Source organism: Phragmites australis, chromosome 9 (genome assembly GCF_958298935.1).
Source record: "Phragmites australis chromosome 9, lpPhrAust1.1, whole genome shotgun sequence".
Taxonomy (NCBI): Eukaryota; Viridiplantae; Streptophyta; class Magnoliopsida; order Poales; family Poaceae; genus Phragmites; species Phragmites australis.
In genome coordinates this window covers 35130124-35147103 of record NC_084929.1, presented here as the reverse complement: position 1 = coordinate 35147103, position 16980 = coordinate 35130124, and the positions used below count along the sequence as shown (strand labels likewise).

Sequence of the window (16980 nt, the reverse complement as noted above, 5' to 3'; positions counted from 1 at the left end):
TCATGAGATTTCAGTGATTCGAAAAAAAAAAAACTAAAAGCGAGATCCCATTAAACATAAATATTAAAATATTTATATATTAATTACAAAGATAATATTCTAGGTAGAGTACATGAGCATTTACGATAAGCTTGAACAACTTAGAATGTATCTGTTACGGTAAGCTGGAACAAAATTATTGTAAATGCGAAATAAAATTATGAGGGATCAGAGTACATACATGTATGATTGCGTTAATGCATGCTAGCTAGGTAGAGATACTCATGTGCCTATGTACAACTTGCTGCGTGTAGCTCTAGTTACTCATCGGTACATGCAGCAGTTAGTTTGCAACTATAGTAGCTTTAGAGCTATCTGCTCGCAGGTGCCAGCACCGCAGTACAAACACTGGACCCATTGATCACCGGAGCAAGCGGGGACCTTTCCATATTTCAAACGTGCGATTTCAACAAGGATCGGATCCATTTGAGGTGAAGTAGAAACTATAGAGCAGAAAAACTAGCGACGAAAACTCATATGACAAATAGCTGATGCATGTCCTCGATCGAAGCTGCGGGTATGAAGGATGCCTTGGAGTCGTGGTCCCACGGAACGCAAGAAACTAGATTGTTTGTACAGAAGAAAACATGAAACAGCCAAACAACTAAATAGGCTAGACAGACAGGTCACTTGAATTTTTATGGACCAGAGAAACCATGCTACTTGCGTCCTACCGTAGGGACTACTAAGTCTAACTGCTGCTTTAGATCTAGTTCTATCTGTTGTCGTACAAACTGTTATATATGTATATTATACACAGATACATGAAGAAGGGCCCCTTGGTTTTGGGGGCCCGGGGCGGCCGCTCTGCTCGACCCTCCTCAGGGCCGGCCCTGAATGCTATTGAAAGGAAAAGATGGAGGAGGTCCAAGAGGAGAAGGAAGAAGAAAGAAGAAGAGTGAGAGGAGGTAGAGGAGGATAGACCTGGAAACATGTGGGGTTAGAGCTGAGTGCAGCTAGAACGCATATGATTTGAAATCCGAATTAGGAAACCTGATCCGGATCCAATTCAATTAACGGGTGAAAATATGCCTTTAGCATCAAATCCGACGGGGACCCGAAACCCATATGGGCATCGTGGGCATGACTATTCTGATAAACCTACCACGCATAACACACATGTAAGATAAACCTATTCTGATTTTGATTGGATTGACTACACCCGACATATGATTTTGGAATCAAACAAATATATGCATATGATTCGGGTATAAGTTTGGAGCATATATGATTTTTTCTTCCTCTAATATAATTTTTATCTCTTCTTCTAATTTTATATGTTTAGTAACTAAATGACACTAACCTCATAAAAAAACTAAAGAGACAATTTTTTAATCGAATGTTATCGTAACAAAATATTGCAGCGAACCCAGCCACGATATTAACGTGCACCACCTTGCTAGTTTCTTTTATAAACAACAAGGTTAATCTTATCAACAAGCGTGTTACGGTTAGTTACTAAATTAAACTGACCACGTCAGAGCGAAGTATCGATCTATTAGTCGATGAATGGTTCAAACCTAGAGAAGACAGAAGAGATCATGGTACTATGCATGGTATAGTATCGCTATCATTTGATACTGGGCAGCACGTCGTATAGCAGAGTAGAGTTGCTCTATGGATCTCTGCCTCTCTCACCGAAAACCAAAGCCAACAAAGGGATCATGGTTAAGCAGGGCGGTCCTCATGCATGCATGCATCAACATGTGTTCCAGGCAATCAAACGACATCAATCTCTAGGCTTAACTCTGGGCGTGTGTCGGGACAACTTGATCTTCTCGAGCGGATTGGGCTGTCACGCAGGGCGAGCATTCAGCTGATGAGTAACAGCCACACGACAGATCCCCGGCAGGTGTCCGTACTTGAGAAAACTTTACTTAATCATCTCTGTACCTGCATTTTCTTAGAGTAATCATCTCTGCACTTACATTTTCTACGAAGCGATGAGTATTTTGAAACATTGGCCAGTAACAGGAATGAAAATATACTAAATCTTTTGCGTGTAAATGTTTTTTTCTGAACTTATCATCGAAACATACAGAAAAAAGGAGAGGAAATATCAGTGGTACGTACTGGTATTGCCTATAGGGTAGGGATGCAGGATACTAGTATATGATTGTGCCAGTTCGACATGCAGCCAGAGCCAGTGTACGTACTACTGCTACACGCACGAGCGATCCTTAATCGATCTCCTGGTGCGTTTCAGAGCGTACTCTCGCACGTACGTACGTGTGCAGCACATAGGGGCCATGCATGCATGCAGATGACAGAGGCTGTGGCGGTCGTGTCGGCACTTTAACTTGGCCGATAGCCTGCAGCAAATGGAATCATTGGCAGGAATAGGATAGGCTTTGGCTTTCTCTGCAACCGATCACTGCCTCCTTTGACTTCACCAGTCGTAGCTAGAAGAAGGAGAACTGAAATTAAAACAGCAAAGATGTATAGAACGTGAAGAACTTGGGAGTTGAAGAGCAAATCAAATATGGGGCTACACATCGATCGATCATTCCGATTTGATTCGACCTGGGGCTTTTTTTGAACGGTCGAGGGGCTCATCATTTCGTGGCGTGGCCAATCCATGCAAATCTATCCCTTCCCAGCAATTATATCTCCTCGTCTTTTCTCGAGTTCACCCTGCATGCATGCATGCATGGATGGTTTGCCTCTTTTCCCTTTTGCTTCTTTCGATTTTCTTCCTTTTCCTTTCCCGTTTATAGCCCCAGGGCTCTTTGCATGCATTGCTTGGCTCTTCCTTTGTTGTTTAGAAGTTCCCGATACACCTTGCGCTCCACTTGAAAATGTAGCCAAACATTGCGACACGCTTTTCATTTTTGCAAAGAAAAGTAGGGACATGACGTTTGGAGCATATCCGATTCCGTTGTTATGTATGCCCCGTACGTTTCAAGTGAATAATTAAGCACGTGAGACTTGGGACGAGCTAGCTAGTGATGCTTTAATTTGATCAGTAGTAAAACCATCTATATCTTATACCGTATTACGGACATTAAATAATAACACCCAAGTAATTTTCATATCATACATCTGTGCTCCACCTTAGTAATACTCGTAGCGCAGTACGAACTCTGAATGATGTATCCCACGGATCAACAGGGGGAGCAGATCTGACTGTGCGCCTGGTGATCGGATCCTCTCTCCTGCAAGCAGGGGCGAAGCTAGGTAAAGCTATGATGGTGTACTAGTATCGATAAATCAATTTTTTAATAATAATTATTTTATTATAATCATATTTGCAATAAGATAAATTAGGTTATATGATCAATACTAGTATTACTTTTGGTTGTAAATTTGATAGCACCATTGGTTGTAGCTTCGTCCCTGCCAACAAGTACGAGGACACGACCCACGTCCCCAGCCCGAGGCCAGCCGTGGGAGACTGCTCCCCGCTTCACGTGGCCGTCCTCGCCTCTCTTTTGACCGCCCTCGCCTCCCTTGACCGCTCGCCCTACCTGCAAGCTGCAGACTGCAGAGCAGAGCCCAGTGGAGGCAGACATGCGCGCGCACACCACTCATCGCTTCCCGCGCCGCGCACCACCAAACCCAGCCAACTCACCGTCGCACGTCGCGTCGTCGTTATAAGAAGCAACCGCGCCCAGAGCTACACGCCACAAAGAGCTGCTTCTTCTTCATCCGCCAGCCGACTCCCAACCGACCGCGCGCAGCCGTACTGTACTGCTGCCACTGTGCAGTGCACACGAGCGTATGAGCTGAGGCCGTTTCCAAGAACAGACAACACCGACCTCACTGCTCGCACACTGCGCTCCAATCCATGTCCTGATGTATATCACGACGCACGCTGCAAGTACCTAGAGAGCGGTGCTAGCTGTAGCCGGCCTGTAGCTGCGCAGGATGCTGCAGGAGCTGGCGCCGTGCGCGTGCGGACTGCACTACGCCGGCGGCTGCGGCGGCCGGTGCGGGGGCGCCGCCGCGTCGTCGGCCTTCTCGCTGCTGTTCCCCATGGCGGCGGGACAGTGCTACCACTGGGAGGACGAGGAGGAGAAGGGCCGGTCGCCGTACGGCGGCGGGCCGGTGGACTGCACGTTGTCGCTTGGCACGCCGTCCACACGCCGGGCCGAGGCGACGGTGGGGCTTGCACGGGACGCGGCATCCACGCGCGCGTACAGCGGCAGGCAGGACGGCGGCGGGGCATCCTGCAAGGAGCCCGGCCGCGGGTTGCCGGCCCGGCGGTGCGCGAACTGCGACACCACGTCCACGCCTCTCTGGCGGAACGGGCCGCGGGGACCCAAGGTGCGGCGGCGCGCGCGCTCACCTTTTCACTTGCTAACACAACCACCTTCCCCGCACGAGAATGAAAAAAATTCTGTACAGCGGCGCTTCAGATGCCTCCTAATGCAGCGCCGTCTAAATATCATTCGTCACCGTTCACGTCCCGAGAATAACGTGCCACACATTCTGACGCTCTTTGGTCTTTGCCTTGCTTGCAGTCACTGTGCAACGCCTGCGGGATCCGGTACAAGAAGGAAGAGAGGCGCGCCGCGGCGGCCGTCGCGCCGGCGCCGCAGGACGGCGGGCTGGGGTACGCGTGGGGCGGCTACGCTCGACAGCAGCAGCAGCAGTGGGGATGCTACGGCCCGGCCGCGGCGAAGTCGGCGTCCTACGCAATGTACGGCGACGTCGTGGACGCGGCGGCGGACGGGCCCTGCCTGTCGTGGATGCTCAACGTGATGCCCCCCTCGCCGGCGTTTGCCGTCCGGGACAGGCCTACCCTGTTCCAGTACTACAAGCAATAGGCTACTACTAGCTAGCGTAGCAATTTTTTATCAGCGTAGTTCAGCAACGAAATCAGTAGAAAGTTGTACTGCTTGACCAATCGCGTGTCAATTTACCTGTTCTCCACATTTCTTCTGTGACTTAACTAACAGTACTTTTTCACTGTTCAATAATCATCATCATTGGATTCAAAAGGTCTGAGGATACATGTAGAAAGAGATGTTTGCCCTTTTGAGCTGTGAGGTCACTCCAACGATCAATCATCACATACATTTCGGGACCCACGAAAGGATCCTCTTTTGCTTCCGTCTACACTGTATTATATGTGTTGCTTTCTGTTTAAATTGACCGAACCTTGTCAGAACATCCTCTCTCTCTCTCTCTCTCTCTCTCTCGATCGACTGACAGACGAGCAACGAGCATAATTTCTGAAGAAACCCGAATCAGTTTTGTTTTTGTTTTTTGAGTCTTGTTAGTCACATTGCTAAAACTGATCTGTATGTCTAAGCTCTCTACATAAATCAACCAACCAACCAGTTGTTCTCTTTCTGAATCTTACCAGTTTTTGACAGTACTGAATCTTGACAGTAGCCAAATTAACCTTGTGTCGAAATCGAATACACGCATGATTTAGAGGAAATCAACATGGTAATCGCGCGCGGTAGAAGGTAACGCGATGGTTGTTTGTATGATCAATCCAACATCACTTGGTCGATCACACTGCGAAATTTCAGGCTCGAATTGGTTCTGCAGAGGGAGAGCCAAAAAAGAGAGACGCACCTGGGGGTTGTCGGTCCTCCCCACATTCGCGCTTTCATACGCTCCAAGTCACTTCGAAAAATTCTGCGAAATTCGGGAGAGGCAGGGAGTACACACGAGAATCGTTCCAGAAAATTTCAAACTCACACGAATCCGCCGGGAGACGGAGAATCAAAAAAGAGAAATGCTCATAGGGGTGGTCGTTATCTCAAATAACGACCCCCCCCCCCCCCTCTTCCAATTCGTTTTTGTATGTTCCAAATCAATACGAAATATTCTGCAAAAACTGGAGGAGACAGGGACTACACTCGCAAGTCATCCTGCAAAATTTCAAACTCATACGAATTCGAAAGAGGGAGAATAAAGAAAGAAATGTTGACGGGGTGGTCCTTATTTGAAATACCGACCACCCCCTCTTCTTTCGCGGCTGAACACCGACCACCTGCAAATAACTTTCCTACACTGAAAATCACCACAGAAAATCCTACGAAAAATAGGAACACGAGGGGATTACAGTGGCGCATCATCCTGTAAAATTTACACTGAAACGAATTCTGCATAGACAGAAGTGAAAAAAGGCAAAATGTTCATGACGGGGGTGGCTGCTTCAAATCCCGACCACTAAAAACTCCAGAAAAATTCACATGGACAGGGGTACAGTACTGGATCATCCTGCGAAGTTTTATGCTCGAATAATTTCGGAAGAGGAGCAGTAAAAGGGAGAAATGTTGATGGGGTGAGGTCGTTGCCTGAAACTCCTGTCACAGTTCCTCTGCTGTTTTCGGACTCTGTGAAGCAGCAGCATGTAACACGAGCTTTGCAAGTTGCGTTGGGATCATTCCTCTCTTCCTGATCATGTGTTTATCAGATGTGCATCAGTTGCTTTGATTTCAGTGGCTGCTAAAGCAACTATGCAAGTTTGACAGACCTGGACTGAACGTGCAAGTTTGGTGCCATCACTTTTCACGGCAACTGTAATCGATCCATCAAAACCGTGGCCGAACAAGCCTTTGATTACAGTACATAACACCACCGCACTTGCCCGAGCGAGAAAAAAGGATTTCTGTTTACCACAAAGCTGATGACTAACCCGTGACTAGTTTAAGGTAAAAGTTACACTAATCTAAAGAAGCATACGGCAACTGTAGCAGAACAGGCTAAAAGTACTATTCTGGTCTAAGGAAACATCCAAGTACCTAGCATTTGCAACTAAAATTACATAACAAACGGTTCTGAACAACCATCTAGTGCTAGAACCATTTATCCACTTTTATTACAAGATATCCTGAAAGGCATGACATCAATATGTGCCAAGCAACAGTGTAGCGTGGGTCCAAAATGTACTCTCTCAAAAAAAAAAAGGGGGAAAAGAAAAAAGAAAGAAGGCGACAATTAACAAGATCTACATTGTCAGTTTGCAGGAGTTCTGATAAAGATAAGAAAATTTCCAAAGCAGCCAGGTCAAGAAATGTGCCTGAGATTTACCAGGAATACCAAACCTCTCATGTTTACACTTTATTTTCACAATGTGTCTTTGATCATACAATGCTGACGGCGAAAAGAAAGCAATTTGAGTAAGAGTCACTGCACAAGCATTTACATTTCAATTGGGATAAGTTGAAACAACATTGTACAATAATGTACAAAGCATCGTATGAACCAAAAAAAAAAAAGTGTGGCCTTCCCCAGTAATTGAGTTGGAAAATAATACACAAGAATTCTGATTATGCAAATCAACCTTTGCCTTTTATGAGGACAAAACTAGAAGAACCATCACATCCGCTAAACACTGGAAAGCTCAGCGAAACGACCATTGGATCTCCTCAAGAGTTCTTCCCTTTGTCTCTGGCACCCAGAGGACAACGAACACGAGAGTGAAGGCGCTCACAATCATGTAGGAGACGAAAGTTCCTGTTGGATTTGCAAACAAAGGTAACCTGCATCAGGTTTGATGGTCCATAGCCCTACACTACGCAAGAGAGAAGTGCAGAAGTATGGACCTCCAGAACTCCAGCTGAGCAGCAAATTTGCTGTCATTGTTATAGCAAATGATGTCAGCCAGTTGGCAAGTGTCGCGAAGCTTCCTGCGAGACTCTTGATGCCGACCGGGAGGATCTGAAAATGTAAAAATCCAGGACTAAGTCTTCAGAGCACTTACAGCATGAGACTGAGTTGTGAAACTCAAATACTTGCTCCAAAATTGTGGTGACGTGAATAGTGCTCTTCAGTGGAATGCCAAAACTAGGAGGGAGGCATCTTACGAGCTATATGAATAACGCGACAAAGTACTGTACCTCAGACATAATAATCCACGGTATGGCACCCATACCAAAAGAGAATGCAATGACATAAGTCTGAACAAAGTGATTTGAGTTAAAAATTTCCGCACATATTCCAACATTTGGGTGTAAATTTTCAGAAGAAACATAACTGGCAGACATACCACGAGAGCAACCAATGATACCATACTTAAGATGTAGTACATGTTAGAATCATGTGAAATATTATCCTGAAATGAAGAAATCATGATAAGAAAGAATAATATTCAGTGGATTGAGACGAGAGATACTGAAACAATAATCAAAACATTCATAAGCAGATTACTAGTCAAGTGCGAAGAGTGAAGCAGAAAAATTATGTTCTCATGCGAATCCTATGGTAAAGAAACTTGAACCTTGAGAAAAAATACAACAGCAACTGCAAGAAGGCTTAGAGTCATCCCGGCAGCAGAAATCTGTAGTTTGAAGTGAGAATTAAATCAAGCAACAGAAATCTTACAAACTAATGGTTTTTACAGGGAAGCGAAAGTTACAATAAGGAGGATCCGCCGGCCAGCTCTGTCTAATAATGCTGTTGTAACTCCAGTGGCCATAACCTGACAAAATGCAGTGATCAGATTAATATAAATTACAGAGAAACTATATCAGGTCTTCCTAATTAGTAGTTACACACCTGAATAGCTCCAAGTGCACATGTGGCCAAGTCACTGTTTGTGAGCCCTGAAGAACTTTGGATGTTAAATGAAATCTAAAAGCCAAAATTGACTATAATATCACTATTGCACAAAAATATAGTGGGAACTTAATACTTATTTACAATAAACAATGAAATGGCATCTTTCATCAAGGAAGGAGAATGATAGACCATTTTATAACTTGCAACTTGATTGAACCTATTATGATGCATAGCGAATAATCAGGTCAGTTTGTCCCAAGTGCAGTTCTTTGAAATCTGTAGACTGTAGTCCGCTACAGCATTCCTACCTCTGGAAGAAATATATTGCCAAACAGACACTCATTTTGGCTATCGAGCAAATACTTCTCCTGAAGTTTCAGTTAAATTTGCAAGGTATCCGGACTTTTGTACTTAAAACTTATTATGCCTAACTAGTAATAAAAAGTATAGGCGAGAGAAAACCTGCGCAACTTACCTGCAGCTTTGAAGATGCTACTTGCATAGAACAGTATACCGTTGATTCCACTTAGCTGTTGCAGTACAAGTAGGCCAATTCCTAGCTGCCAAAAGTTGTAGCATGTTCACAACTAGAAAACACAATCACTAATTTTGGTATGAAATAAGCCAACAAAGGTAAGAAAGTTACAATTAGGGGTGTGCGGTATTTCTTTTGGTTTAACTCTTGAAAACGGATTGTAGTCCTTTTGTTTGCTGTTGTAACTGCTCTCTGCATAATGGGGATGAAAGCTAAAGACGATTCCATCGATTCCAGAAGAATGAGGTACATATAGCCATATGCCCAATGTAAAAGAAAATCTTAACAACTAGACTGAAGATAGTTCACACAGAATGTAGTCAGTCAGTCCAGAGGAATGGATGAAAGTGCTTGCCTTTATATCATTTACTTCTGAAGTGATGTCAACCTCGAATCCCCTCAGAACTTGTAGAGAAGTCTCACAATCATCCATCATGTTCATCTTTGCCTAGAGACAAACAGATAAAAAATGGTCGTTAAAATTTCAGTTTGGTGCGATACTCCACAGTTCATATCCAAATTGTGCATGTCTATACCAGCCATCTTGGAGATTCTGGAATGAAGAATAAACCAGGTATCAACACTGTGCAGGGCAAGATTCCTACAAGCATGGCAACACGCATATTTGGATAAGAAATTACCGGCAGTCCAGACGCATATACTAATTCCACAGGGTACACTCACTTTTGCAATACCAATAGGATCTGCAATGAAAATATTTACCTACTGTATTTCTAGGATGCAAGTCATATATTCCAAAAACATTGCAGTTACATGTGAGCGGAAATATGAGAGGTTAAGTGTGTGTAAGCTAACAGCAATAAAGAACAGACTCAGCAATACATCCAGATTTAGCCACAATACCTATCACTGCAAGCAGCCTCCAAGGAACAAACATGCCGAGCAAATAAGCCAACAAGATACCAATGGTTATAGATAACTGTACAATGAACAATTGCATAATGAGTTCAAATAAACAAGCCAAGTGTCTGAATAACAAAAGGATAAGATGCAGGGAAGGATAAACACACCTGGTTTACAGCGCCAAGAGCTCCTCTCATATTCTGAGGAGATATCTCTGCTATGTATACTGGTACCTGTATCACATAATTCACAGATCAAGATTTGAGTGTTGTAACTAGTCCAAGCTTTCAAGGTTCTCATTGTATCGAGGAATGACCACTTCGTCTGAAAAATACTGACAGCTCAGTTGATATTTCTTCCCTTTACTGAACAGCATACAACCTTACAGAATCAAGCTCTAAGCATAAATCATCTACACACAAATAAGAAGGCATGAAGTCTACTTATACTAACCGTATAGGATATGATACCAACACCAAATCCTTCAAGCAATCGTCCCATATACAGAAATGAAGAGTCCTGTAAAACAGACATCGACAGGCATCAAGCTTATGTTGTCAGAAGCAGCAATGGTGAAATAAACTCATGAAAGATGTAGTGTCGTACTTTTGCAAAGGAGATTGCAAGCCAACCAATGACGTTTGGAATCGCAGCAATCATCAATGACTGCAAACAGTTAGCGATCCCATTAGAGTAAAATAGTACAACTTTAGAGCGATTAATTATTGAAATGTTGTCATACATTGAACAAGAGGTTGAACTTTTGTACAAAATACATCACCCACACTGCTTTATTAATGATTAACATATCAACGGCAAAGATTTTTAGGAAATTAGCCATCAGCGGAAGCAACGGATTGATCTGCCGAGACAATACACACGATCACAGATGACACCAGAGGCACGATATTTGTTAACGAGGTTCAACCGAAACCTACATCCCCGGGGTATGACTATAGACACTCCTCACCAAATAGCAACACCGGTCGTTTCTAGGGGTTCTCGGCAAAACCACCGCCCCTTACAAACCTTTCTCTATGCCGTTATGGTTACAAACGGTGGTCCTCCTCTTATATTTATGAGTAGGCCTAGTTACAACAATTCTACTAGAATTCCATCTAGAGTCCTACTAAGATTCCACCATATAACGCTAATACAACTTCAAGTCTTATACGTAACCAACTCCACACAATTATTCGACACATATCCAACAAACTCCACCTTGGCGAATAATCTACCACCTTGCGGCCATCATGCGCGAACCTCCATGTACACCAGACTTGAGTTGTTGCCTTTGCCGCCCAACGATACTGCCCTGATGAGTTTTACTTAGACTCACCACCTTTCAGAGACTCTGCTATCCCTACAACTTCAGACTTTATGACTCCACCTGCAACTGAGCACCTTTCTCTTCTATCAACACAACCTCTTTGAGCGAAATCATATTCCTCTTTAGCTTTGACACATGCCTGACTCCCTGAAGCACACAACTCTATAATAGATCTTAATTTTGATAGCACCTTACTCCAACAGCACGGTAACCCGCGTCGTCACATAAGTAGATAAAACAAAAATCACCAAACTTCATGAAGAGAATTGCTCCCTGTTGGGCGTCACGTGATAAGAGCCAACTGAATACAACATCCACGCTTTCAATTGACTGCATTCATGATACTGAGAACTTCACTGTCGCTTTCCGAGTCACATATAGAAATCGTCACATTAGCATTGCTCTTCCACTTGATTCTTAGGTTATGATTATCCGACATCTTATACCATAGCCTCCTGCAGTCTCAGACCAACCAAATTACTCCAGTTGCAAGTAGAGGCATCTCTACTTTCTTCTAATTCAGCCCTTAAAGCTTCTTCACACCCATCGATCTACACTTCAGGAAACCCGTACGTACAACTCGAAACAATCCACGCTCTTGCTAACTTCAAAGCACACAAGCTCTCTCCAATATCATCCTAGATCCTGAGCTCGCGCCACGTGTTGCCAAGTCACAGAGAATAATCACCACCGTCCCTCATGCTCCTATGTCGTTGTTACCAGTCTCTTCATCTCTACTAACCGCGGTATGACTGACCTATTACCGTCACTCTGTCCGCCCTGCACCACGGTATGTTCACCCTCCAAGTGAATAATCAACTCCACCTATATTATGAAATCTTATCTTATCTGATTTCCATCACCGGAACGGAGGATTATTTAATCTCAACTCTCAACACAGCATCCTCTCTCTCTCTCTCTCTCTCTCTCTCTCTCTCTCTCTCTCTCTCTCTCTCTCTCTCTCTCTCTCTCTCTCTCTCTCTAGTCCTAAAAAAAGTGATGACGAACTTTCTTAACTGTTAGGCGACAAGTAACAAACAGATCATCCAATTAAAGAACAAGTAATGGCAGTAAAGGATCAAATTTCTCACCCCTTTGCGTCCAATGTATTCAGCCATCTGCCCGCTGGCGATCGCCCCGACCATGGCACCGACGTTGGACAGCGAGCCGAACACCGAGAACTGCGGGGCGCGGTCAATATATTTTCAGACAAGAAGAAACGAAAGAAAGACAAACCGGAAGCAAGCGTGGAGGTTACAGCCAGGACGTACCTCGGAGATGGAGAGGTTGAGGTCCCTGGTGATGGCGTCCTGGGTGGGGGAGGAGAAGCCGCCGGTGAACCCGAACTGGATGGGGCCGAGCGCCACAATGAGCGTGCAAAGGAACGCGGAGACGTGGGACTCGCGCATGATGGACATGGAGGAGGTGCCGGCGGTGAGGCTGGACTGCCGCGACCCCATCCCCATCCGGTACCAGCTCCCGCTGTTCGGCAGCAGGGGCTTCTGCAGCCCGCCGTCGTGGTCGCTGCCGCTCTCGCCCCCGCCCCCACCGCCTCCTCCCCTGTTTCCGCTGCTAGTCATGGCGCCGCGCTCGCTTGATTCACGGTCAACACCTGGCGCAAGAACGGATTTTTTCTATCCCTCCGGCTTGTGACGGGAGAAGGAAGAAGAGGAGGTGTCGTGTTCAGACAAGGATGAAGGATGTGTCGATGTGCAATGGTCTTTTCGCCGATCCCAAGCTATACTATGACTATCCAATGCGCGAAGCTGGATCATGGATAAATCCATCGTTGGACAGACAGTGACATACTCGAGAAACCTTTTTTTTTTGTCTGCAAATGATAGTACACATCTTGTGATATTTTTTCACGAGGAAAGGTCTCGCTTGTGATTGGGAACTTTGACCGACAGATATGGGCATATGGCCAGTGACCCAGTGTGCACAACATTGCGAGTAACTTGTTTTTTATAATCTGTACAATATAAGTTAGTCGCACGTTCGTGCCAACCCATCTTTTTTTAAGTGCAAGTTGGCCGCACACACATACTTATATATACACACAATACTCATATCCAGTGCATCCTAACATATATCCAAATAAAATGTCCAGCTCCCCGTTACCAAAACAACCCGCGATGAAAGTGTCAATCATCAAGATTCACAGTGTCAGTTAGCAGAAATTTTTAATCAACAAAAGAATCCCAAAGCAGGCAGGCTTCAAGAAACTTGCTTCAGACTGATCAGGTAGTGCCAAAGCACTCATGCTTACATTTAATCTTGATAATGTACTGTTGATTTTACAACTTTGAAGGCAAAAGAAAGCAATTTGAGTAGACGGCCAGATGCTAATGACTGACATGGGCTTCGGGGATACAAACTTGGGCCTCTATTTGTACGGACCAAATTGGGTCGTGATTATTCTCCACGGTCCAAATTTAGGTCGCGCCATTCATCGGCGAACTTAACTGGACTGGGCCACACTCAGGCAGGCCAGCCCCACATATCTAACGTTTGCACTGGATTTTGTGCATGTTTGGATGAATTTGTGAATGTTTGAATTTATTTGAATTTAAATTGAATTAAAAAGAGAACATCACATGAAATGATAAAAATACATATAAATAGAGTATCGCAAAGGAACTCAATAAGTAATCTAGGGAAGGAAATAATTTTAGATATTATTAAGACACATTAGAGGAATATTGATGAATTTTTTCAGATTTTTGAGATTTTTTTATGCTTAAAAATTGCTAGAAGTAGATTTTTTGGAGTTTTTTTTTTGAAACCTATATGGGATATTGAGATGAATCCTTTTAAAATGAATTCATCATGAATTATAGTCTCTACAGAAAAAATTTCGTAAATTTTAGAGTACAGTAACCCTACTATCCAAATAAAGAAATAGAAGAGAAGAAAAATTAGAAAAACTGATGGGTACTGTTCATCAGAGCCTAACTGTCTTTGCACACCCAGGGCTGGACCTAACACGGTGGCACCTTACCGCCCTCTCACTTTCTTATTTAATTATTTATATTAGAAAATATAAAAATAAAAAACACCAGATTTTTTTATTTTTATATCTGGATAATAAAAAAATTACAAAAGACATCTATTTGAAAAAATTGCAAAAAATAGGTGCTATAGCTATTCCAGCGAGCGATACATTTAAAAATAAATATAGATGTCATCCTTCTAACGGACGATAGATTAAAAAAATTAAAAAAATATTGTGTTATATTGCTCTCAAAATTTAAAACACTATCGAAATAGTCATGATTTTTTTTTTAAAAAATAGGTTATAGAAGATATTATGATCTAGCTCTAAAAAAATTGAAACCAAAATATTACATGTACAATAAAAAGACAAATTTTTATTGTACATAGAAATTTATCTATTATATTCTCATTGTAAACGTAATTGATTGAGTTGAATTTTTTTGAGAGATAGATTATATCATTTTTTATAATATATATTTTAAAAAATCATAATTAATTTTTGATAGTGTTTTGAATTTTGGGAGGAATGCAATGCAATGTTTCTTTAAATCTTTATTTTTTAAATATATTGTTTGCTGGAAGGAAGACTGTAGTTTATTTTTTGTAATTTTTTTAAACATCTAGGTGTAATTTTTTATTTTCGAAATAAAAAAATAAGAAAGCTCGTTTGCACCGACCTTCCTTTATCTAGACCGCACAGTTTTAATCGGATGGTGCGAAGGATCTATCCCATGTCCAGTTGCCTACTCCTTTGACCAACTCCGGCGGCTCCGTACGTCGCAACCGCACGCTACCCCGCAGAGACGCCGAGATGGGACGGCCGGCGCGCTCACGATCTCCGGCGGCCGTGCCTCCGACGGCGGTCACAGACCACGGGGCCACCAAGATCTCCTTCCGCTCCCGCAAGATCGTCAAGGCACCGCCCGCGAAACCTCTCACCACGACCGCCGTGCCACCACTGGCTCCGGCGCTGCCCGCGCTGTCCTTCCTGGGCGAGCTCGCGGCGGCGCTGCGCCACCTCCACTCCGCCGACCCTCTCCTCTCCGCTGTCATCTCCTCCACCGAGGCCCCCACCTTCACCTCCTCCCCCTCCCTCCCCGCATTCCACTCCCTCGCGCGCTCCATCCTCTACCAGCAGCTCGCGCCCTCCGCTGCCGACGCCATCTACGCTCGCTTCCTCAAGCTCCTCCCCTCTGCTTCCGCCGCCGCCTCCGACGCGGTCACCCCTGCCGCTGTACTCGCCCTCGCCGCCCCCGACCTTCGCGCCATCGGCGTCTCCGGCCGCAAGGCCTCCTACCTGCACGACCTCGCCGGCAAGTTCGCCGCCGGGGATCTCTCGGACTCCGCCGTCGCCGCGATGGACGAGGCCGCTCTTCTCACGCAGCTCACCAGGGTGAAGGGCGTCGGCGAGTGGACGGTCCACATGTTCATGGTCTTCTCGCTGCACCGCCCCGACGTGCTGCCCTGCGGCGACCTCGGCGTGCGCAAGGGCGTGCGGGAGCTGTACAAGCTGAAGGCGCTGCCCAAGCCGGAGGAGATGGCGGCATTGTGCGAGCGGTGGAGGCCATACAGGTCGGTCGGCGCATGGTACATGTGGCGCCTCATGGAGAGCAAGGGCGCCGCGGCCAAGAAGAAGAAAGGCAGTGCGAGCTCGTAGCTAGGTATGTCAGTATCATGTATGTGATGGTCTTCTGTATTATTGTCCTGAAGCTGTTAGATTTAGATGATTCTGTGGTAGATGCTTTCCCAGATTACTGAAATGTTGTGACACTGCGCATGCTTATTTCTACGGTCATTGCATAATTGCAACTGGAATCGATCAAGTTCAGAATCAAATACATTTTTACTTGTAACTTTGTACTTGGATCAGATATTCAGAATGAAATGCTACTGTACTTGTAAGCTATCCTATCCTGATATATGGGCATAACTTAAGGACTTCCTATTCTGAATCAAATGCATTTTTACTTGTATTGTATCAGATATTCGGAATGAAATGTTACTGTACTTGTATGCTATCCTATCCTGATATATGCGCATAACTTAATGACTTCCTATCCTGATTCTTGTGGAAAAGAGGGAAGACTTTGTGGTGGGAAATGATATGGTTTTTCTGCCTCAAAACTCTTGTTGTCCTATATCGTTGTTCAGCTATAACTTTATTGTAGATCTTAGAGCAGTTAATATATAAACAGCTGGAATGTTTTTTTTTTATCTGAACCAATCTGTAGTGCTGTTCTTGACTCTACAGCTACACCACCATGATTCTAACATTTTTTTCGATAATGAAAGCTTTATTAACTCTTAAGAGCTTGCTCCCGGCCTCTGCACGACGAAGATCCACACAGCCCAACCATGATTCTACCATATGCACAAAGGATTCTCTAACAGTGACATCTCTTTTTTGAGTCTGATGCAAGAAACAGAGTGGCCAGCTAAACCAACTATTGGAGGCAACAGAATGCTACCAGGCACAATTTTTTGAATCAGCATAAAGACACTAGTTTACATCGTAATTTGCTCCATAACTTAGTTCAAGGGGACAATGAACACCTGCAGTTTGTGAATGTACACTAGATCCTACGACCACACGGAGACTTAACGTTGCTCAGTACCTACTATACACACACACACACACCCCTTTCCATCCTTTTATTCTCCAACCAGAGCTGGATTACTTTGCTTCCTTGTAGAACCTAAGCCCATCTTAGATTCTTAGAACTTTGTTTTCTGCTTACTGGAGCTTCCACGC

General features: G+C 44.3%; 3 protein-coding genes across 3 annotated transcripts; 2 read left to right on the top strand and 1 right to left on the bottom strand.

Moving 5' to 3' along the window:
• Positions 1 to 3871: 3871 nt before the first annotated feature.
• Positions 3872 to 4808, top strand: LOC133928197 (GATA transcription factor 15-like). The gene is made up of 2 exons (XM_062374432.1): positions 3872 to 4305; positions 4503 to 4808. The coding sequence occupies exons 1-2, from the start codon at positions 3907 to 3909 to the stop codon at positions 4806 to 4808; spliced, it is 705 nt and encodes a 234-aa protein (XP_062230416.1). The 5' UTR covers positions 3872 to 3906.
• A 2314-nt stretch (positions 4809 to 7122) lies between these two features.
• On the bottom strand, positions 7123 to 12963 carry LOC133929439 (sugar transporter ERD6-like 4). Its single transcript, XM_062376192.1, has 17 exons — positions 12503 to 12963; positions 12323 to 12412; positions 10508 to 10567; positions 10355 to 10420; positions 10069 to 10134; positions 9902 to 9977; positions 9574 to 9638; positions 9393 to 9485; positions 9149 to 9229; positions 8978 to 9062; positions 8500 to 8546; positions 8360 to 8422; positions 8222 to 8281; positions 7991 to 8056; positions 7842 to 7901; positions 7548 to 7662; positions 7123 to 7458 (listed from the first exon to the last, which is right to left on the bottom strand). Exons 1-17 carry the CDS (start codon positions 12809 to 12811, stop codon positions 7346 to 7348), a joined length of 1515 nt encoding a protein of 504 aa, XP_062232176.1. The 5' UTR covers positions 12812 to 12963; the 3' UTR covers positions 7123 to 7345.
• A 1997-nt stretch (positions 12964 to 14960) lies between these two features.
• On the top strand, positions 14961 to 16064 carry LOC133929914 (alkylbase DNA glycosidase-like protein mag2). The gene has a single exon (XM_062376669.1). The coding sequence runs from the start codon at positions 15040 to 15042 to the stop codon at positions 15883 to 15885; it is 846 nt and encodes a 281-aa protein (XP_062232653.1). The 5' UTR covers positions 14961 to 15039; the 3' UTR covers positions 15886 to 16064.
• Positions 16065 to 16980: the final 916 nt, after the last annotated feature.